The sequence below is a fragment of the Chiloscyllium plagiosum genome, unplaced genomic scaffold (genome assembly GCF_037043375.1).
Source record: "Chiloscyllium plagiosum isolate Xiang-an unplaced genomic scaffold, Cpla_swu_hap1 HiC_scaffold_5, whole genome shotgun sequence".
NCBI lineage: Eukaryota > Metazoa > Chordata > Chondrichthyes > Orectolobiformes > Hemiscylliidae > Chiloscyllium > Chiloscyllium plagiosum.
This window is the reverse complement of record NW_028270143.1, coordinates 28,572,527-28,596,317: the sequence shown is the minus strand read 5'-3', so window position 1 is coordinate 28,596,317 and position 23,791 is coordinate 28,572,527. Positions and strand designations below refer to the sequence as shown.

General features: G+C 39.9%; 1 protein-coding gene and 1 long non-coding RNA gene across 5 annotated transcripts in view; one reads left to right on the top strand and one right to left on the bottom strand.

Moving 5' to 3' along the window:
* Positions 1–23,791, bottom strand: part of cdk6 (cyclin dependent kinase 6) — a 240,870-nt gene that overhangs the window by 26,989 nt on the left and 190,090 nt on the right. For all 4 annotated transcript variants that reach the window (XM_043689700.2, XM_043689697.2, XM_043689699.2 and 1 more), the window contains one exon: positions 4,684–4,793. In XM_043689700.2, coding sequence (XP_043545635.2) covers positions 4,684–4,793 — 110 coding nt within the window. The remainder of the gene's footprint in view (positions 1–4,683; positions 4,794–23,791) is intronic.
* The window catches only part of LOC122549750 (uncharacterized), a 97,589-nt gene that overhangs the window by 40,676 nt on the left and 33,122 nt on the right, over positions 1–23,791 (top strand). The gene's annotated exons all lie outside the window — the stretch shown is intronic.

The window sequence follows — 23,791 nt, the reverse complement described above, 5'->3', positions numbered from 1 at the left end:
AATGAAAACTCCAGTAACTTACTATTTAAAAGAAATTCTTGGAGAAAAATGCAAGAGTTAAGAGGTGCATGCTAAGGAATTGTTCTTGTGGCTTTATCAGGATGACTTCATGGTTCAGACAACAGAAGTACAGGCAAAGATAACATAAGGGAAAACCACAGAACTATAAATCATTCAAAATCTTAACATTCTAATATTAGAGTTTAACCACAGGTAACGAAGATAACGGTCTTAACTACCTTCTCTTCAGTAACACACAGCTGAGGAACCATCTCAGCCAAACGAATTATATCTATTACCACCTGGGGAAGCAGATGTGGAGAGAACTATTCCTGGTTTCTTGACTTTGAGAAGAGGGAGAGTAATACTGAAACATTATTGTAATGATTAAGCATTAAATTTCTGGATGGCACAGTGGCTAGCACTTCTGCCTCACAGCGCCAGGGACCTGGGCTCAATTCCAGTCCCGGGTGACTGTGTGTGGAGTTTACACATTCTCCCCATCTCTGTGTGGGTTTTCTCTATATAGTCTGGTTTCCTCCCACAGTCGATTGGCCATGCTAAATTGCTCATATTGTCCAGGGGTGTGCAGGTTAGGTGAATTAGCCATGGGAAATGCAGGGTTACAGGAATAGGGTGGGTCTGGGTGGATGTGATGGTTCAAATGGCCTGTTTCCACACTGTAGGGATTTTATGACTTCAAAATCAATTGCTTACTATGGTACTTAACTGTGTGAGAGCGCTAGAAGATTGAGAATAATTCAGGATCCTGGATGATTTAGTGATTATACCTAATTATTACTATGTTTCAGTATTATTCTCCCTCTTCTCAAAAACATGAAGTCCTCTGGGTAAGCCTAGAAATAGACAGCATCTTTAGCATTGCTTTTAGTAGTATTACCAATCCAGTTGCTGCTGAGGGAAAATAGTTATGTAGAGCAGAAATTGGATGTATTTCAGGATTATAATCGGACATGTAATACAACATCCAGTAATCATAAAAATGCGTACTACAAAAACTGGGAAACTATAAGTGCAGGATACAATTTAAATAAATGATGTTTAAAGTGTAGAATGACCAGTTGGCACTGAGTTGCAGGCAGAAGGTCATTGGTCCATCTTGTTGTCCAGTCCACAATATGTGGGCAGCACGGTGGCACGTGGTTAGCACAGCTGCCTCACAGCGCCGGAGACCGGGGTTCAATTCCCGCCTCAGGCAACTGACTGTGTGGAGTTTGCACGTTCTCCCCGTGTCTGCGTGGGTTTCCTCCGGGTGCTCCGGTTTCCTCCCACAGTCCAAAGGTGAATTGGCCATGCTAAATTGCCCGTAGTGTTAGGTAAGGGGAATATGTAGGGGTATGGGTGGGTTGCGCTTCGGCGGGTCGGTGTGGACTTGTTGGGCTGAAGGGCCTGTTTCCACACTGTAATGTAATGTAATGTAATCTAATCTAATCCCCTTGGTGCATTTCTAATAACACTGAATTTCACTTGTTGATTACACCCTAGCACTTTCTCAAACAATTTGATTTCTTATTTCACTATCCATGCTAGTAATCCAATCCAATTAACACTGTTAAGTAAGGTACCTTTGTACCTTGGGTCACAGCGATCCTCATTGAAAAGGAACTCTGGAAAACTATACAACCAAAAACCAATAATACCCTGGTTTACTGTTTGGCTCATAATGGTTAAACAATCAGACCGTTACTTCCGAAGAATTGTGTATTAGTATTACGTGTTGCTCTATTTGTAGCTTTGAATAAAGCTTACAATTCCAGGCTTGATGAAGAATTGTGTGCACAAGGGAAAGATGAAAGTCTGGAAAGCAGTGCACTTGAGTAGCATTAAGAAATAGTATTTTGGAAACTTTCATGTTAACCAGAGATGGAAAACAGGGAAATAACAGTAGCTCTGACAGTGTATTGTACTGTAGTAAGGCTATCAGTCTGGACTTTGTGCACAAGTCATTGGACCAGTGCAACTGATCAATTCTCCACACTTGTGTTTCTGCACTGTTGCCCTTCAAGTGTTCAACGATGTCTGTATTTAAATTGTTCATCTTGATGTTATCCAATGCTTAAAATACTTTATTCATTTCTCATTTTTAACAATACAAGGGGTAATTCCTTAAATCTAAATGGGGCAAATTTGGAATTTGCATGATAAGTGTTGACCAGATGACTGTGAATCAGCAACGCATATTACATCTCACCCATTTTTAATTTCCACTATAATGACTTACCCTCAATATATTTAAGGCTTAATCTGAATAGGTGGAGAAATGTCCAGCCTGGGGCACTCCCAGCTTAATTTGCTTGGGCAACTACAGCTGAAGAGTGAGAGATTGTGCTTACTTTGGAAATCTCTATAATTTCCAGCTGATATTTCTGATCATCAGCCTTCACGTTTTCTGTTTATGAGAAATGAATTCTGGTGTGGAGATGAAGGATAATCAGGTTTGCTCTCACAGGCTGAAAATTCCAGCACCAATACCTGCATGAGGTTGCATCAGTCAACGTGTCTCAGCAGTTTGGTTGCCACTATGAACGACATGTTTAATTCATCGCACATTCAAAATTCTGCAGCATTTAATTTGTAAATTATTTCAAGAACCTCAAAGTGCTGTATGCTTTTCAGTTTTAAACAAATGATTGTTCACATTCAAGTTGAAAAGCAAACATAGAAGTTTTCACCAAAGTTTTAGGAGCTCCCAGTGCTTTAGAATTATCATCCTCAACAGATGACAAAGATTCCAAGTTCTGCAAAAAAAATTCCTTCTTTCAGGTTTACTTCATGCAGATATGCATGACAATGCTTTACTGTATAACAGCTGATAACAATACATTTGATATGTTTCAGCAACTGGCCTGTGATAAAGAGCTGGGCAGTGTGTAGGTTGCTTCACAGTGTGTAGGTGTGGCACAAAGTGAAGATATCCTCAAGAACTGCAGCAGGATTCTTAGAAAACTTAATGAAGTCACACACAGAAAGCTGATGATTAACCTTAAAGTTGGATAAGTTGGAAAAGAGATCGAACCAGAGATTCAGACCTGTCATTTTTGGGTGTATGGGGTAGGGTGATGAGTATGTTTCCTGTGGATGAATAATGAGGCTGAAGACTCCCCAGTGCAAAATTGAGCTGCTGCTGTGCACTCATGGCTATTTCTAAACACATCTGGGGACGGCATTGAGTAAATGATATTTTGTCCTTATCTACATTAGCAGACAGTGACGTACGGTCAGAAATGTTGTGCACTTTTCGTCTGCTGTATTGAGACTTTAGTTGACAGAGTGGGCACAGGCTCAACCAATTTCTAGGCCATTTTCTCTTTATTGCTATTACCTTCACCACTCCTAATGCAATTAATATGTTGGACAGAGGGAAACCAAACCATAGCATTAAAACTATTATTAGGTGTTAGGTAATTATTAGGTAACAATAATTATCAGGAACAAATCAGAAGTCTGTGTCAGAAAGCAAACCAAAAAGAATGCTTACATTCGCTAGCAAGTTAGGGATATAAGAGGAAGCCATTTTACCCCTCAAATATACTCAAGCATCCGAGTAGACCATAGTTGATCTATACCTCAATTCAATATCCTTTGATACCTTTATCCAAAAAAATTTAACCATGTCAATCTTGAAAGTGCTTTCGGACACAATAACCAGATCTTTTTTGGGAGTGAGTTCTAGATTTCCATTATCATTGTACACTAAAACTTTTTTGTTTTTTGATGAATAAATCAGCTCGAACTCTACTGCTACACCTGCTTGTTCGTGAATCTTTCACTTAGCATAATGTTTCTCCAGATGTACTCAACCAAATCCTTTTAACATTTTAAGCACCTCAAACAGAACTCAAACTTGCATGCTCAGTTATTTGATATTATACACAGAATTGCACAAACCCTTAAATCAATGATATAGGTTCATCATTAATAACAAGGTTTGCTAGTATGAACAGAATTGGAAGCTCTTTCCAAATGAATTACTAGTTTCAGTAGAAATAGTGAAGAGAGCATGGCGGAATCTAAGTCCATCTGTTTTACTGAATTGGGACCATAGCAGAATTAAATCAAGATGGTTGACTTACAGTTCCATTCCTGTTTCACTGTTATTTCAGCACTGGCCTTCTATTAGTTGGCCCTAAATAACTGGGTCTCAGATTAATCCATGCAGATCAGTCTTAAGTTAAGAATATTGGACCCTGAAGTAGTTTTGAGGGCACACTGAGCAAACTGTGCTCAGTTTTCTCTGAGCAGGCTTTTCTATCTCCAATGTTAAGAGGATAATAATAGTCATACATGACAAATAGGAGTAAGTGTTTGCTTCTGAGCTTTACAAGAGTAGTGCAGACTGCAGCATCCTCAGCCTTCCCACCCTAGGACTATTCTCCAGCCAGATCGCCTGTTCCACAGTTCGGCCAGCCTCTGGGCCGCACAATCTAGCAGGAATCTAAAGTCAGTGGGATATGGCAGGACATCCATTCAGAGCACAGATCTGACAAGCAGCTTGTTCGTCAGACCCCATTGTCAAACAGAACTGACCCAGTAGCCACTTAGCTTAAAAAAAGTCCTAAAGTATTCACATAATACTATTATAGATAGAGCTTAGAGGAATACTTACCCCATCCTGATTTCCTTAAATAATTGTAATATACTTGCACCAATAAAGAGCTTTACCTTCGACGGAACATTTCTGCAAATATGCAGCCAACACTCCATAGGTCAACAGGTGTTGCATAACTAGACTGCAGCAGAACTTCTGGTGCCCGGTACCACAAAGTGACAACCTGCAAAGTAAAGATGTCTGATTTAGTCCTCATCGCATTTCAAATGGCACATATTAATCTGTAGTTTTTGTGACATGTACTGACAGAATAGCTTTATGTACAAAAAGTCAGCACTGCATGCCTTCTCTGACTATTTAAATGGCATATGGTAATAATGCAGTGACAAAAGTACGCTACAAATTTTTAAGAGAAGTACTTTCCACCCCTTCAATTCCCAAATAAGAATATCAGAGGGGTATGGTGGCTCTCTGGAATATATTCACTTGAAGAAAAATGTTTCTGTGTCACAAAGATTCCAGCCCTATTTATGTAACCATCTATTCAAGAGAGGACTTTTTAATGCTAGAATGGTCACAATAAACCGGACAGTTCCCTGAATCCACATTCAGGTTTATGTGACATTGTATTTAAGTACTCAATATTTCAAACTTGACATCCCATTGCTTCAAACCTTAGGATTCCCCACCTCGTACCTCAAATTAAACAACCATTTTTGTAGCTATTAATCCCTATAGCATGCCAAGATTTACAAAGTATGTTGTAACAAGCTGCCCTCTGTTGCCTTTCTTTTGTTGATGGTTGCTTTCAGAGAGTCAACGTGAGAGAACCTTATCTCAATGCAATACACAACAGAAAAAAAAGTGACGTAGAGGGGATGGATTATCTTTTTAAATTTCCTTTTGAGAAATTAAGGACTGAAAACAATTACTGCACACTTTCTGGAACACCCAACGTTGACTATGAATAAGTATAAGTAGTTCAAAAGATTGGCTAGATGCAGATGGCATATTCATGAACAACTCATTGAGTCAACATGGTATGCAATTGGATGAAAAAGAAATCAGGTAATTTTGGGGAAATTGAACCCCAGCAAAGAACACTGGTGCCATTAAGGTGAGAGACATTTTGGCAAAAGCCTCTAAAATAGAAGACGGGGATAAGGCAAGTGTTTTTCTTATCGTGGGAGGCTCATAGTCTAACCACTGTTTCCCATAACAGACCAAACTTATGAATGATGCTGAAGTTAATTAAATTCTGGACTCTTATTATAGCACGATTAAGAATGAAATTACACTGAGTTATATTCTGTCAAAGGTAATAGTTACTTAGTGATATTGGGGTAGTGTACTGACAAGGTAGAGACTTGATTAGCAGAAAAGATTTAAAAAAAGTAGAAATAAATGGAACTTCTTCCAAGTGGTTGCCAGTGCTTAGTGGGGCACAGGAGTCAGTGCTTCGACTTCAGCTACTCACAACACATGTTAACAGTTTGGATGAGGGAATTAATGTAACATCTCCATGTTTGCAGATGACAAAAAGCTGGGTAGGAGGGTGAGGTGGGAGGAGGATGCAGAGATGCTTCAGTCAGTTTTGGCCAAATTCAGTGAATGGGTAAATGCATAACCTCACATTTATCCACCTACTTCATCTGTTATCCACTTTGGTAGCAAAAACAGAAAGGCACGTTATTATCTGAATGGTGATAGATAGGAAAATGGGGAGGTTGAATGAGGTCTAGTTGTCCTTATACATTAGTCTGTGAAGGTAAGAATTCAAGTACCGCACATAATGAAGGCAGCAAAGGGTATGCTGGCCCTCATTATTAGACTATTTGAGTACAGGGCAGGGTTATCTTGCTGTAGTGATACAGAGTGTTTGTGAGACCACACTTGGAGTATTGTGTATAGTTGTGGTTTCCTGATCTGAGGAAAGATGTTCTGGCTATAGAAGTAATGCAACAAAGGTTTATCAGACTGTTTTCTGGGATGACAGGAATTTAGCAGAATGAGAAACCTATAAAATTCTCAAAGGACTAGACAATGTAAATACAGGAGCCATGTTTCCAATGTCCAGGGAGTCTAGAAGCAGGGGTCACTGTCTAAGGGTATAGAGTCAGCCATTTAGGACTGAGATGAGGAGAAATTTCTTCACCCAGAGGGTGGTGAGCCTGTGGAATTCTCTGACACACAGAGGAATCGAGAATAAAACGTTGTGTTTTCATGAAAGAATTAGATCTAGTTCTTAAGGCTAAAGGGACCAAATGGTATAAGGAGAAAGCAGAAACAAGGTACTGAGTTGGATGTTAGATTTGAATGGCAGAGCAGGCTCGAAAGGCTGAATGGCTTACACTTGCTTGCAGTTTCTGTGAAACTGTTGCAGATTACAGTTGGTTCTGATATAACAACAGTTCCGTTCTTGTGCGATCTTGTGTTATAAGAAAATTGTGCAATAACTGCACCATTTAAACCAATGGGACTAGAATCGTGTTATAGCCAATACAGGTAAGGAAAGTTCACATTCTACAAATAGCAGTCTAAATTCTTCAAATGCGTTAAAGCCATTTTGAGTTGAAGAAACATGCATTATAGCAGAACCAACTGTCCATTCTTGAGTTTAAAAAAAATCTCACCATTGTGAATGTAGAGAATACAAATAAATCTTTTTGTAGGAAGCCTACAGAACAATAATATCCAGGTCAGACTTTTGGCTATAGTAAATAAACTGTTATTGAGGAGGCCTGTAATGGGGCCACATCCATGTAAATGGAAGAAAGAGAAAGGAAAACTTGTATTAGGAAACTAAGGCAGCAGAGGAAGTTCACTGGATTTCAGTGAGGTCGACAGTAGCCATGTTCAGAGTCTCAGAGACAGAAATTTAGACATTACCATTGCCACAGTAGCCATTACCTATCTAAATTGCCCTATTTCCATTCAAAGTGTTATACCTGTTATTTTATGAAAAACATGAAACAGATGTTACCAAACAAAATCAAGAGTTGCACTCCGTTAAAAACAGGTAAAACAATAAATGGGAGGTGAGAGTACTATAGCTGAGAATATAAATTCAACAACTCACAGTAGAAAGGAAAGTCAGAGATTCAGAATTCGTTCTCATCACTGAGACAGCTCCACCAGTATCTGCTCTAGAAGGAGAGTACAAGAAATTCCTAAGTCACATTCCCCTCTGCACAAACTGACTTGTTGTTCCAATAACAGTATTATAGAGTTATTGAGTCAAACAGCATGGAAACAGCCCTTCAGCCCAACTTGTCCATGCTGACCAGGTTTCCTAAACTGAACTAGTCCCAGTTGCCTGCGTTTGGCCCATATCCCCCTTAACCTTTCCTGTCCATGAACCTGTTCAAGTGTATTTTAAACGTCGTAATTGTACCCGCCTCCACCACTTCCTCTATTCCACCACTTGTCAAATTAGTGATAGGGTAGAATATGTTCTTTTGTTTGCCCATTGGTCATAGACTCCTGATAGGAAAGAATTAGTGTATGAAACTTCATTAAAATCATACAGGCATGCCCACATCAAAGTTGCAGTAAAAAGTTATTTTTGCATTCTATTAGAGACAGGGATATTGAAGAATGAGTGAAAACCCGTGAAGTGTGTTTTGATGAGAAATTATCTCCCAAAAATTCCTTTAATTCCATGGTTAACATACAGACCAATGTGAATGAGTACCTGTTGATTTCTATGAAGTGGAATGGCTATGAACCCATAGCCAACTCCACAAATGCTAAAATAAATTAGGTTTTGATAAGTTAGTTCACAATTCGTAAGTTGTCAGAGGTGTTGCCAGACAATGGTCTGTAGCTTATGTCAGAATTGCTTGAAATATTTTGGAGTAACAATTAAATCAAACACACTTCTGCACCACTACATCACCCAACATTGAATAGTGATACTTGTGCACAGGTTATGAAATGATCTTCGAGATGACACTGTGTGTGTGTGTGTGTGTGTTTGAGCAGAAGTATATTATATATATTTTGTGTTCGTGGATATGTGCATGGATGTAGTGTGTATCTTTGTGTGTGGATGTATTTGTGTGCTGTTTGCATTCATGTGGATGCATGTCATGTGTGGATACATGATGTGTGCACATCTGAATGTACATGTGGCAATGCGTTTGTGTGCATGTTTCTGCATCATGCGAGTGCATGCACATGGTCTGTGCACGTCATGCATGGTGCATGTGTGCTACATGTGTGGATGACTTCATATGTATATGCATATACATGCGCACAATGTGTTTGTGTGTTGTGAGAAAGAATAGGATGATTATATGAGAGCGCACAGATGTCTGGTGTCACTGACTGGCCACCATTTATTGCCTGACCCTAGTTGCCCCTCAGAAGGTGGTGGCGAGCTGCCTTCTTGAACTGTCCACCTGCTGCAGGTTGACCCTCAATGCTCTTTGGGTCAAAATCCAGAATTCCCTCCCTATGACAATGAAGGAACAATGAGATATTTCCAAGTCTGGATGGCGAGAGGCTGGAGGGGAACTTGTAGATGGTGGCGTTCCCATGTATCAGCTACCCTTGTCCTTCTTGATAGGAGTGGTTGGGGTTTGGAAGGTGCTGTCTGAGGGTCTTTGGTGAATTCCTGCAGTGCATCTTGTAGATAGTACATACTGCTGCTACTGAACATTGGTGGTGGAGGAAGTGGATGTTTGTTCATGTGGTGCCAATCAAGCGAGCCGCTTTATCCTGGATAATGTCAAGCTTCTTGAGTGTTGTTGGAGCGGCGTCCATTCAGGCAAGTGGGACTTGTCTCTTGTAGATCATGACAGGATTTGGGGTGAGGGGAGTTTCTTGCCACAGTATTAGATTAGATTAGATTACTTACAGTGTGGAAACAGGCCCTTCGGCCCAACAAGTCCACACCGACTTGCCGAAGCGCAACCCACCCAGACCCATTTCCCTACATTTAGTCCTTCCCTTAACACTACGGGCAATTTAGCATGGCCACTTCATCTAACTTGCACATTTTTTGGATTTTAGGAGGAAACCAGAGCACCCGGAGGAAACCCAAGCAGACACAGGGAGAATGTGCAAACTCCACTCAGAGTCGCCTGAGGCAGGAATTGAACCCAGGTCTCTGGCGCTGAGGCAGTAGTGCTAGCCACTGTGCCACCGTGCCGCCCACTAATCTCTAGCCTCTGACCTGCTCTTGTAGCCACTACGTTTATGTGGTGAGTTGAGTTGAGTTTCTGGTCAGTGATAACTCCCATGATGTTGATAGTGGGGGATTCAGTGATGGTAACACCATTGAATGTCAAGGGCAGTGGTTAGATTGTGTCTTATTGGAGATTGTCATAGACTGGCATTTGTCTGGTGCGAATGTTATTTGTCACTTGTCAACACAAGCCTGATATTGTCCAGATAATGTTGCATTTGAACATGAACTGCTTCCATATCTGAAGAGCCGTAAATGGTGCTAAACAGTGTGCAGTTAGCGAACATCCCCATTTCTGACCTTACGATGGAGGGAAGGTACTTGGTGAAGCAGCTGAAGATGGTTGGGCCTGGGACACTATCCTGAGGAACTCCTGCAGAGATGTCCTGGAGCTGAGATGAGTGACCTCCAACAACCACAACCATCTTCCTATGTACAAGGTATGACTCTAACCAGTGGAGCGTTTGCCCCAATACCCATTGATTCCAGTTCGCCGGGGTTCTTTGATGCAGTTAAGTGCAGCCTTGATGTCAAGTGCTGTCACTCTCACTTCACCTCTGGAATTCAGCTCTTTTGTCCACATTTGAACCAAGGCTGTAATGAGGTCAGGAGCTAAGTGGCATCAGTGAGCAGGGTATTGCTGAGTAGGTGCTGCTTGATAACTCTGTAGATGACACTTTGAATCATGCTACTAATGACCAAGAGTTGACTGATGGGTGAGTGTCTGTGAGAGAAAGAGTGAGGTGTGATTTGTATGTGTGGATAATATGAGTGACAGTGTGTATATGTGTGTGTGAGAGAGAGAGGGAGAGGGGGAGGTCATGTAATTTCTCAGAATGAGGTTGATGCTTGCTTATAGTGACAGCCTGCACGTAAAGTCTTTTACCATGCGTGGACGCAGCTATTAGAGTGTTCAGGATGACCAGGAGTTGGTTCCATTTTATTGCCATAACTATTTGGAGGAATTTATATATTGGCAGCAGTACAACACACTTTTCATGACTATCAAGTTTTGAAGTGGAACTGTTGATCTAGAAGTAGAAATGTTAACACTTTGCAACAAAATCTCCTTGCAAAAGTATTTGCTTGTGTAACTTGTTTCTTTTCGACACAAGCTAAACAATTTTCTGTTCTCTTCAGGAGTAATACCAGAGTCTAACTGATTAGGTGTGAAGCCTGTTACTCTATTTAAACATTAACTGAGAACAAGCCTTAGTTTGCTTAGGATTGATGTCAGTAGCAAAGTTGGGAACAGTAAGGCTTAGGGAAAATTATTACTGATACAGCAGGGATGAAACTCAAGTTCAGTACTGGTCAGAAGGCCATGATGGGAAAAAAAACACCAATAAAGATTTTTTTTTCTTTCATGAAATGTGAGCATCACTGGAAAGGCCAGCATTTGTCGCCTGTTCCTAACTGCCTTAGAGCTGAGTAGCTTGCTAAGGAATTTCAGAGGGAGTAAAGAATCAGCTACAGTGTTGTGCGTTTTGAGTTACATGTGGGTCAGACCAATAAGGTTGGCAATTTCCTTGTATGATTGGAGTGGTTTTACAGAGATCAGGATTCACAAATCTAGTGAATACTGGAGCTAGACTTGATTGGCATGAGCTAGATCATTTGATTGAAAGAGGAAATCAGATAAAAGAAGCGTATGATAAATTTCTTAGAAACCAACCACCTTATAGTTTAAAGTGAAAGCCAGAAAGAAAGCGAAAATAACAAAGATACTGAAAGTTTTCAGGTATCACAATGCAAATTGAGTTAGGGTCGATTCATGTCTCAGTCCCAAACATCGAATGGAATAGGTAGTCAAAGTAAAAATGTCGAAACAAAATAATGGAAGTGAAAGATATCCAGACAAATAAAAAAGGTGGGTTATTTGATGGGGAGTAGCAAGAAAGAGAAAATCATTGTTCTTTATTTATCAAATTATATATTTTTTTACCATGGTCTAGTTTTAAAGGAAACCTTTTATGATAAGTGTTATTGTAAATATCAGTCATGTGGGTTTTGATTGCGATTTCACTAACAATAAGAAACCAAACAAATATTGTTATTATTTTAGTTATATTGCATTCTGAGAAATTATATTTTAAATGTAGAAATAATTATTTTTTGAGTGCCAGAGGAGTGTAATATATTTTAAGAGCTGCCCGCTCTGTTGGGGAGGTGTAATTAATTCAACTTAGCTGTTTGCAGTGAGTGCAGATGATGAAAGTCTTTGCTCAGTTTAGTTGTTGACAAAAAAGACACATTTATTTCTTTGCCTAATTTTCAATAGAGTGTTCCAAAATAAATGTTTTTAAGAGCTATCATTTAGGTGCTGACAGCAGGTGACATTCTTCTGTACTCACGCTTAGCTAAAGCTACTTGAAAAGACAAAGAGTTAATGTAACAGCAGTGACGTGACTAGTTTTAGAGTGTTACCTAAAACGTCTGATTGTGGGCATCTTTCTCATTTCATGGAAATGCTTTCAAGCATTAACCACATAAACCAAAATAACCCTAGCTTCCTCATTTGAGAGTTTCCTCTTCATTTCTGGTTATCCAGGATGAGGCAAGTTTTTTTTCCACATTCTTTTATACTTTTGTTTTGCTTCACTACTTATTTTTGAATAAGAACTCAGCAAGACGACAGACTAGAAACAAACAAAAGTGATTCATGTAATACATGAAACCAACAAATTTAAAATTGTATCAGCAGTATTTCTTTGATTAGTGGGTATTATTATGATGCTGGACGAGACAGTCAAATTTGTTACAATGTGGTTAGAACCATTTGACATTTTCTGTGAAGTAGATAAAATGGGAGATTTTGAGACTTAGTAAGAGAATAAAGACCCAAGGTTCCATTGATTTGACGAAACAGCAATAAACTTGGCTTTTCCACTTTAGAATAGTTACACAATCTACCACATATAACTTATTTCTGATATCCATACTTTTTTTCATAGTCATACAGCACGGAAGCAGACATTTTAGTCCAATAGTCCATACTGAACATAATTCCAAACTAAACTAGTCCCACCTGCCTGCTCCTGGCCCATTTCCCTCCAAACTTTTCCTAGTCATATACTTATCTAAGTGTCTTTTAAATGTTGTAACTGTGCCCATGTCCACCACTTCCTCAGGAAGTTCATTCCACATGAGAACCACTTTCTGTGTACAAAAGAAAATTTGCCCTCCATGTCTCTATTAAATCTTGCCTCACTTACTATTGTCATGAACTCACATTTTGCTAAGACTGCTACAGCACCTCCTCTCTTTCTTTCTGCATAGTCCTCCTATTTGCCAAATATTAATTTTGATCATTCTGTAGCCATACCTCTGTAATGGCAAACAAATCATACCCATTTCACTCAATTTGTGTATCCAGATTATCAACCATTCTGCAAAAGATGTGAACTCAGGCTGAATGCCTTGAATTCTATTTTTAAAATATTATTTCCAATTTTGATACTATTTCACGCTCATTGGTGATTGCTCTGCCTTCTATTTTTGCCATCTACTCTTCAACTTCCTTTTCTTAGTTCCTGTTTCCTGGAATCTATGCTCCTTCTCACTTTCCCATTTCCCTGCCAATCTAGTTTAACTCCTTCACAACAGTACTAGTGCAGTCTCCCTGATAGGATGTTAATCCTGGTCCTGCTCATACCCATTGTTTTGAGGTCCCTTCTACCCCAGAAGTGCCTCAGAGATCTGATGCCTTTCCTCCTACACACGTTCTCTAGTCATATGTTCAATCACGTAATTCTCCGATTACTAAGCTCATTACCTCACAATTGGAAGTAATCCTGAGGTTACCATTTTAAACATCTTTCTTGACAACCTCCTTTCGTGTTTTCTTAAATATGCAGGGCTTAATTCCCATGCTTACCTAGGTAATTGGTATAAACATGGACAACAACCTCAGTGTTCTAAACCTAAATAAAAGAAACTACACACGTATGATATGTCTGCCATACATTGGTAAAATCATTAAAAGGTATGATTTGGAGATTTGCAGTGCTCCGAAGGCTAGTGCTTCCAAATAAACCTGTTGGATTATAACCTGGTGTTGTGATTTTTAACATTAAAAGGCATGATAGTGGCTATGTAATGGTTAATATTAAAGGAATTGGAGAAAGGCCAATTTTGACAGTATTAGGCAAGAACTTTCGAAAGCTGATTGGAGGCAGATGTTCGCAGCTAAAGGAACGGCTGGAAAATGGGAAGCCTTCAAAAATGAGAACGAGAATCCAGAGAAAGTATATTCCTGTCAGGATGAAAGGGAAGGCTGGTAGGTATAGGGAATGCTGGATGACTAAAGAAATTGAGGGTTTGGTTAAGAAAAAGAAGGAAGCATATGTCAGGTATAGACAGGATAGATCGTGTGAATCCTTAGAAGAGCATAAAGGAAGTAGGAGTATACTTAAGAGGGAAATCAGGGACATGAGATAGCTTTGGCAAATAGAATTAAGGAGAATCCAAAGGGCTTTTACAAATATATTAAGGACAAAAGGGTAACTAGGGAGAGAATAGGGCCCCTCAAAGATCAGCAAGACGGCCTTTGTGTGGAGCCACAGAAAATGGGGGAGAAACTCTGTGGGAAGCGAGAGAAGTGATTGCTGGGCCTCTTGCTGAGATATTTGTATCATCGATAGTCACAGGTGAGGTGCCGGAAGACTGGAGGTTGGCAAACATGGTGCCACTGTTTAAGAAGGGCGGTAAAGACAAGCCAGGGAACTATAGACTGTTGAGCCTGACCTCAGTGGTGGGCTCAGTGGAGGGAATCCTGAGGGACAGGATATACATGTATTTGGAAAGGCAAGGACTGATTCGGGAAAGGCAAGGACTGATTTGGGATAGTCAACATGGCTTTGTGCGTGGGAAATCATGTCTCACAAAGTTGATTGAGTTTTTGAAGAAGTAACAAAGAAGATTGATGAGGGCAGAGCAGTAGATGTGACCTATATGGATTTCAGTAAGGTGTTTGACAAGGTTCCCCATGGGAGATTGATTAGCAAGGTTAGATCTCGCGGAATACATGGAGAACTAGCCATTTGGATACAGAACTGGCTCAAGGGTAGAAGACAGAGGGTGGTGGTGGAGGGTTGTTTTTCAGACTGGAGGCCTGTGACCAGTGGAGTGCTACCAAGATCGGTGCTGGGCCCTCTACTTTTTGTCATTTATATAAATGATTTGGATGCGAGCATAAGTGGTACAGTTAGTAAGTTTGCAAATGACACCAAAATTGGAGGTGTAGTGGGCAGTGAAGAGGGTTACCTCAGATTACAACAGGATCTTGACCAGATGGGTCAATGGGCTGAGAAGTGGCAGATGGAGTTTAATTCAGATAAATACGACGTACTGCATTTTGGGAAAGCAAATCTTAGCAGGATTTATAGACTTAATGGTAAGGTCGTAGGGAGTGTTGCTGAACAAAGAGACCTTGGAGTGCAGGTTCATAGCTCCTTGAAAGTGGAGTCGCAGGTAGATCGGATAGTGAAAAAGGCGTTTGGTATGCTTTCCTTTATTGGTCAGAGTACTGAGTACAGGAGTTGGGAGGTCATGTTGCGGCTGTATAGGACATTGGTTAGGCCACTGTTGGAATATTGCGTGCAATTCTGGTCTCCTTCCTGCTGGAAAGATGATGTGAAACTTGAAAGAGTTCAGAAAAGACTTACAAGGTTGTTGCCAGGGTTGGAGGATTTGAGCTAGAGGGAGAGGCTGAACAGGCTGGGGCTGTTTTCCCTGGAGCGTTGGAGGCTGAGGGGTGACCTTATAGAGGTTTACAAAATTATGAGGGGCATGGATAGGATAAATAGACAAAGTCTTTTCCCTGGGGTCGGGGAGTCCAGAACTAGAGGGCATAGGTTTAGGGTGAGAGGGGAAAGACTTAAGAGATCTAAGGGGCAACTTTTTCACACAGAGGGTGGTACGTGTATGGAATGAGCTGCCAGAGGAAGTGGTGGAGGCTAGTACAATTGCAACTTTTAAGAGGCATTTGAATGGGTATATGAATAGGAAGGATTCGGAGGGATACGGGCCAGGTGCTGGCAGATGGGACTAGATTGGGTTGGGATATCTGGTCGGCATGGACAGGTTGGACCAAAGGGTCTGTTTCCATGCTGTACATTTCTATGAGTCTAAGTTGAAAGTGTTTCCCCTGGCAGTGGAATTGATGACTGGAGGTCATAGATTTAAGAGAAAAATCTACTTTTATATAGATTACTGGTATGATCTAGAAGTTATTGTTTGAAAGGAGGTTGAAAATAAATTCCATATGAACTTTCAAAAATACAAGTTAACATGTGTGATGAGAATTAATTTGTAGAATTATGGGGGGGATGAAAAGGCTGAGGTGCATTACCCTTCATTGGACTAGAACACTGGAAATCAACTCCCACTATTCCCAGTATTATCACAAAAGTTAAAGATTTTGAAAAGTACACAGTATTTCCCAATTTACTTGTTTTTTTTAAATCCAGATTGACAGAAAGCATAGATCAAGTTTATATATTAAATATGAAATGCTATTAATTGTAAATAAATAGACTCTTGCTACAAGTAAGCATTACAAAATGTTGGCATAGAATTTGAACCCCATATAAATTTCTCCTCTACACACACATGCATACATTCACAACAAAGAATAAAAGGATGAGTGGAGGGAAAGACTGGGAAGACAGTACAGTTGTTTCTGTCTGTAAGGATTGTTGAGTTGATCCTTTCACTTGATCTTCCTTCTCCAGATACATTCACTTGTTGACATGAGGCACAGGGTGACAGGTACACACTCGTAAAGGTATTCGACTTAACAATCAAACTCTCAGTTTACAGCAACTGTACAAGGGGAAGCAAACTGGCTATCTTCAGGCTCGCACAAAAAACTCGTTCACCTCCAGAGGTGCGATGGTTTCTTCTGAAACATTCAAAACTATAAGCTGTTCAGCTACCTGAGAGTTAATCACATTGTTGTTGATAGGCAAGAGGTCTTTGTCAATGATGAGTAGTTACCAGCCATTGATGAGTAGTTACTAGCCCACAGCCAAAACCTAAATTTGTACACGACTACTGGCTTTAGTTTGTTTACAAACTCGGCTTCCCCTGCTGCTTAAACAAGTAGCTGTGTGAATAGCACTTAGCATGCATGTCAGGTTAGATCTCAGGTTACTCACAGTCATCAAATCATAGAGCTGTACAGTATGGAAACAGACTCTTTGGTCCAACTTGTCCATGCTGACCAGATTAATCTATTCCCATTTGCCAGCATTTGGCCATATCCCTCTATACCCTTCCTATTCATATACCCATCCAAATGCCTTTCAAAAAGTTCTAATTGTACAAGCCTCTACCATTTCCTCTGGCAGCTCGTTCCACACACGCACCACCCTCTGTCCTTAGATCGCTTTTAAATCTTTCCCTCTCGCTCTATGCCCTCTAGTTCTGGTCTACCCCACCCAGGGAAAAAGACCTTGTCCATTTACCTATCCATGCCCTCATGATTTTATAAACCTCTATTAGGTCACCCCTCAGCAGCCAATGCTCCAGAGAAAATAGCCTCAACCTATACAGCCTCCCCCCTGTAGCTCAAATCCTCTGACCCTGGCAACATCCTTGTAAATCTTTTCTGAACCCTTCGGCTTTTAAAACAGTACAGCAAGCCTTCAACAATCTTTGGACTGTAAAACTGTTCTTTTCCCATTTCAGTTTACAATCAAAAACACAAAGATAAAAAGATACAATCTTTACAGGTATTGCACTTCCAAAAAGCCAGCATGGATTTGAGGATTTAAATGACCTCCTGTGTTCTGAGGTTTTATAATTCCTGAACTGTGATATTACATTCATATGCCTATCAAGTCAAATCAGGAGAATCTATTTCCTCTAAATTGATTCGAAGTAAAATGTGAAGAGAGAATTAATAACCATTTTTCGCAAAACACATTTTTCATTATTATACATGATTCCAAAGTAGAGATGTTACTTAAGCATTTGGGGATTTCTTTAACACAAAGACTCTGCTCACGTTATAACATCTGTCTAGATACATGGCAATTTTCCTTCTAACTTTCTTGCTGCTGTAGGTTCTACCTTCTACTTTTACAGCAAGATAGTCAGCTGTGTAAGCTGCTCCCATAATAATAACAAAGACTGGTAAGAGGGGAGTTTCATTGAAGCTGAGGGAAGTACAAAACTGATAAGTGCCTTTCAAGCAGGTAGCAATCAGCAGTGAAGCAGTAACAGCATTCTGATGGGCTTTAGTCAACAGTCTGGAAATGGTCAGGGCTTGAGCTCTTCAAAATAACTTTTCAAGTTTTGGTGAGTTGCTAACAGTTCTGAACACGGTTAAAAGGCTGGGAAATGGAAAATGAGTAGCTTCACCTTCAATCCCACCCTGTAGAAACTTGGGAGAGGGCAGGGTAGATGTGGAATTAGATTTTCAGAAGACATTCAATCACACAAGAGGCTGTTATGCAAGATTAGGGTTCATGTGATTGGCACTAATCTTCAGCATGAAATGAGGACTGATTAAAGAACAAAAAAAAAGTTAAGAATAAAAGGGGCAATTCCAAGATAGCTGGGTGTACCTAGAGATATTTCATGATGATTAGTATTTCAGCCTCAGCTATTTATTTTTTATTTCAATAAGGTAAATGTAGTATATACACGAATGTTGACAATATAAAGCTAGATGGAAAAGTAAACTGTAAGGAGGATTCACAGATGCTACAATGGGACATGGATAGTTCAGTTTGTGGGCAAGTGGTGACACTTTGGGTTAAATGCGAGGAAGTGTAAAGTTATTCATTCTGGTATGAAGAATGGAGAAGCAGACGTTTTTAAAATAAGTGAGATAGCAGTGAATGCTTGTATTCCGAAGTATTAGGTGAGCTTGTAAACTCATCACATAAAATTAACAAAAACCGAAAGAACTCCCGATACTAGAAATTCAAGACCAAGTTTGATATAAAATTCCTGGGTAGTAAATTAATCAAGGGATGTGGCCTTCTGTGAATATATGATGTTATGTAGTAGATAAGCCACAATCTTGCTGAATATTTCTGCTCTGATTTCTTATGTTCTTAAGACACTCTGGGTGAGATGGTCATGATTCATGAGAAAGCTGTGTTTAATCCTGTGGAACCAGGTAGTTTGCAAACTTTACTTTGCTTTGCTTCTTCAGTTGAATATGACAACATGTAGTCCAATACCAAACCAGGTGGCTGCCTGTTATGTTCAACAGGGATCAAACAGCATGCACAGTTAGCAAGTTTCACTCTGCCTATATGTTTTAAGAGCTGTCTTCACCTCCCAATTGGAGTTTCACTCATTTGCATAATCACAGCAGATTCTGCACATGTTGCTACAAAGAAAAACCCATCAAACAGAACACCAGGAGAAAGGGCTCCCAGGTTTTGATACATAGGAGGTAGAAATGAAGAGGGAAGCAATGTTCTCCAGGGGGCCAGGAAGCCCTCATGATGCTTCCTGGGCAAAAATGGAAGTTGGTCAGGGAGACCAATCCTCCAAATCTGGCATTAAAGACATCACTGCTGTGCTGAGAAATGTTCAATGGCCTCACGTGGATGGTCAAGATCAGTGAACATATCTTCAAAAGATATACTGTACCTATTAAACACAAACCTCTTGTGTCACTCAAAGCACTTCACCTGTAACGTACATTCATCAGCATATAGAACTTCGACCTAACATTTAAGTACTGTACCTCATCTTCACAAATCCTTCCATGCTGCCAGCCTCACCACCTCCATTTTGCAGGTGGCAGTTGAGACGCTGGATGTGCTAAAAATTGATTAAGAGGAAGTTTTCGATTGGCTGTCTGTACTTCAAGTTAATAATTCACAAGAATGAGAAATGCATCCAAAAATACAATGTGTTGGGTGGAAATTCCATAATCTTTTAATCCTCCTCAGATACAGGGGTGGCGCCAGAGGACTGCAGAAATGTAAGTGCTACACATCTGTTTCTGAAAATCAAGTAGCCGCAAGTGAAATTGTGTGCAAGAACTTTTGGAAATGATATTTCACGATGAAATTAGCAGCCATTGAGAAAAATATAGATTAACTAAGGAAAGTCAGTACAAATTGAAGAACAACATTTGTTAGGTTGATTGAGTTTTTTTAAAAATGAGATAGCGGAGAGGATGATGAACGTAATGCTGATGATATGGAATGCATAGTCTTCCAAAAATCATTTAATGAAGAATAAAAAAAAAAAAAAAATCGACTGGCCAACAAACCTATAACCTTTAGAATAAATAGGACAACAGCACGATAGGTGAGAAATTGGCTGAATGACAGGAAAGAGTGGTGATGAATTGTTGCTTTTTTCACTGGATTAGGGTATAGTGTGAGGTGTTTCTAAGTGTCGACATTCAGATGCAGTTTCTCTTAATACCTATTTGCAGATGACAAAACTTAGTTAAGGCAGAGAAGTATGAAATGATTTATTTTACTTGGAAAACCAAGGAAAACCAATTCAAAATAAAGGCTATAATTCTTAAGGAGTGGAGGAACAGAACATTTGGGGGTATATGTGCATGATTTATTGTCGGTGACAGTGCAGGTGAATAAGGCACATGGCATTCTGGGCTTTATAAATAGACATGAAGTGGAGGAGCTGGTGTTGGACTGGGGTGGGCAAAGCGAAAAATCATAACTCGAGGTTACAGTCCAACAGGTTTATTTAGAAGCACTGGCTTTCTGAGCACTGCTCCTTCATCAGGTAGTTGTGAAGTAGGAATACAAGACAGAATTTAGAGCAAAAGATTACATAGTTATGAAACTGAAATGATATGTTAAACAAACTTTGATTGTTGTTAAGTCTTTCATCTTTTAGGATGGGATGCAGGTTTCAGTTCATTAATATGTAAATCCCAGAACTTCTTTTAAGACACATTCTCAAGATAACTTAAAGTTTTATATATAAAAAAGTGACAGCTCAGCTCAGACTGCATTAAAGGTGTGATGTTACAGTATGTTTGTATCCCAATCTTGAATCAGACTGGTTCTATTTCCAAAGTGGAATTTCAAAATATCACATGGATTCACTGCCTGCAGGGTGTGCATTTTTTCAGCAAAATAGAATGTATCTGCAAATACAAATTCACCCCACGGACTTATTTGTGCGCGTGTTGGGGGGGGTGGGGAGTGGGATGTGTGTGTGTGTGTGTGTGTGTGGGAGAGTACATGCGCATGTATGTGTGGCCATCTGTAGTGTGACATGAATCCAAATTCCGGTTGAGACCATCCTCTTGAGTATTGAATATGGCTATGCTCTCTCTAACCACCTGATGAAGCAGCAGCGCTTCAAAAACTAGTGCTTCCAAAAGGAAGTTATAGTGAACTTGTATAAAATATTGGTTCAGCCTCAGCTGGGTACTATTTCCATTTCTGGTCATTATACCGTAGGAAGGATGTGAATTAGCACGGAAACAAGCCTTTTGGTCCAACTCATCCAAGCTGACCACGTTTTCCAAACTAAACTAGTGCCACTTGCCTTTCTTTAGCCACTTCACCTGACAAAGGAGCAGCACTTTGAAAACTAGTGATTACAAATAAACCTGTTGGACTATAACCGGATATTACATGACTTCTGACTTTGTCCACCCTAGTCCAACACTGGCACTTCCACATCATGACTTTTCTTTAGCAAAGGTGCAGAAAAGATTCATGAGAATGTTTCAGAGAAAAATAAACTTTAGCTCCATGAGTACACTGGATAAAATGGTGCTGTTCTCCTCAAAGAAGAGAAAATTAATAGGAGATTTGATGGAGATATTCAAAATTATGAAGGACCTGGATAGATTAGGTAGGGAGAATCTGTTCACTTTGGCAGAAGGAAAGAAAACGTGAGGTTACTAATTTAAGGTGATTGGCAAAATAAACACCAATAGAGTTGAGAACACCTTTTTTTTTAGAAAGTGGTGAGTGATTAGGATTTGGAATGCAATGCCTGAGAGTACATCAAGGTCTTCAAAAGAGAATGTAATAATTACTTGCACAGAAAATATTTACAGTACAGGTGTATGGGCAGGAAACGGGCAAGTGGGAATGTGTGAATTACTTTCTCAGACAGCTTGTGTGGATATGATGAGTTGATGGGTTTCCTTCTGTGATTCTATGCATCTAAATACTGATTATTTTTGGTGGGAAAGGCTTTCTGCTCAGAATCCATGTCTTTCTTGTATGCACATGATGTTCCCTCTGCAACCTGTGTTCTATACCTTTGTCATGTTGCGGTTCAAGGATTGCAACTAAAGTCTCCACAACTCGACAGACCCTCGACTATCATGGCTTCTCAATTACATCCTCCTCGGTATTCTGCAACATTCCCTTCAAAATCTGGCAGATCACCAAAACCCCTTTGGAGAACAACCACCTTACCACTACACATTTTTCAAAATCAAAGTTGAATCAAAAGCAATTCACTTGTAGGTTTGCTGGCTGTCCATTCAACTAATACTAGTGGGGTTGGAGACGTTCAACCATGACTGATTTTGAGAAGGCATTAACCATGGCCCCAGAATATACACCAAGTCAGCCTTAAAGGCAGTTTGACATTACAACTGCCATCTCTGTGTGCTGCCCAGTACATGCAAAGCAAGGTTGTACCACCACCCATGTATCTGCCACTTTCAGTTTTTTGGAAACTGGTGATGTGGTGTTGCATTTTCAGCTATTATCTACATCAATAAAGAGAAAGTAGCCACAGCAGCAGTTCTTTATGTTCTGTTCAACAATGACATATGGATTCCCCTACATTGTTAATCTAAAGCAACAACATGCATTGATGCGACAGTATTGTTTAGTTTCAATGCTGATGCAAAGATCTGCCAAACTGTTTTAGATGAAGAAATCGGCTCTTTAATACTTTCTTGGATAGCAAAATTTTATACCTCTGTTAAATTATTTAACATAATTATGAAGCTGAAGGAACTCGATTCAAAATAATAAATCAAGCCTCAAAATCAAGAGGGAATTTTTCATTAAATGCAGCTCTGTGCTTCTCAAATGAACTGTATGGAATCTAATAAATTGCTAAGAATCATAGAGTCATTAGCCCCTAAAGCAAAAAGACAGGCCCTTTAGCCCAATCAAAATGTCAGTCCACACTAACACCATTTCCCTGCACTTAGCCCATATTCTTCTAATTATTTCCTAGCTATGTAGTTGCTCTAATGTCTAAGATCCCTCTGTTCCACTACACTCCTTAAAGTCCTACCATTAACCATGAAACTGCTGCCTTGATTTTACTTTTCAGAATGCAAGACCTCACACTTGTCTATATTAAATACCATTTGCCATTTCTTGACCCACTTCACAGCTGATCAAGGTGCTGCTGCAATTTCTGATAACCTTCCTCACTGTCCATGATACTGATTATCATGTCATCTGCAAACTTACTGATCATGCCTTGTACATTCTCATCCAAATCATCGATACAAATAATAAACAGTAATGGGCCCAGCAACAACCTCTCAGACACTCCACTAGTCACAGGCCTCCAATCGGAGGAGCATCCTTCCACTATTACCCTGTTTCTTACCATCAAGCCAATTTTGTATCCAATTTGCTAACTCACCCTGGATTCCTTGCGACTTAACTTTCCAGAGCAGCCTATGTGGAACTTTACTGAAATCCATATAGAATAGGTCTACCACCCTACCCTTGTCAATCATCCTAGTCACCTCAAAGAAATCTAACAACTTTTTAAGGCATGATCTCCCATTCTCAAAGCCATGCTGACTACTCCTAATCAACCCTGCCTTTCCAAATGCATGCATGTCTTACCCCTCAGAATCTTCTCAAGTAACTTACCCACCACAGTGGTTAAGCTTACTGGTCTATAGTTCCCAGGCTTTTCTTTGCAGCCCTTCTTGAATAATGGCACAACATTCACTACTCTCCAGTGTTCAAGGATCTCACTCTTGGCTAACAATGATACAAAAATATCAATTAGGGTCCCCACAATTTTTTTCTCGAGCCTCTTGCAAAGTTCTTGGACATATCTGGTCAGGACCA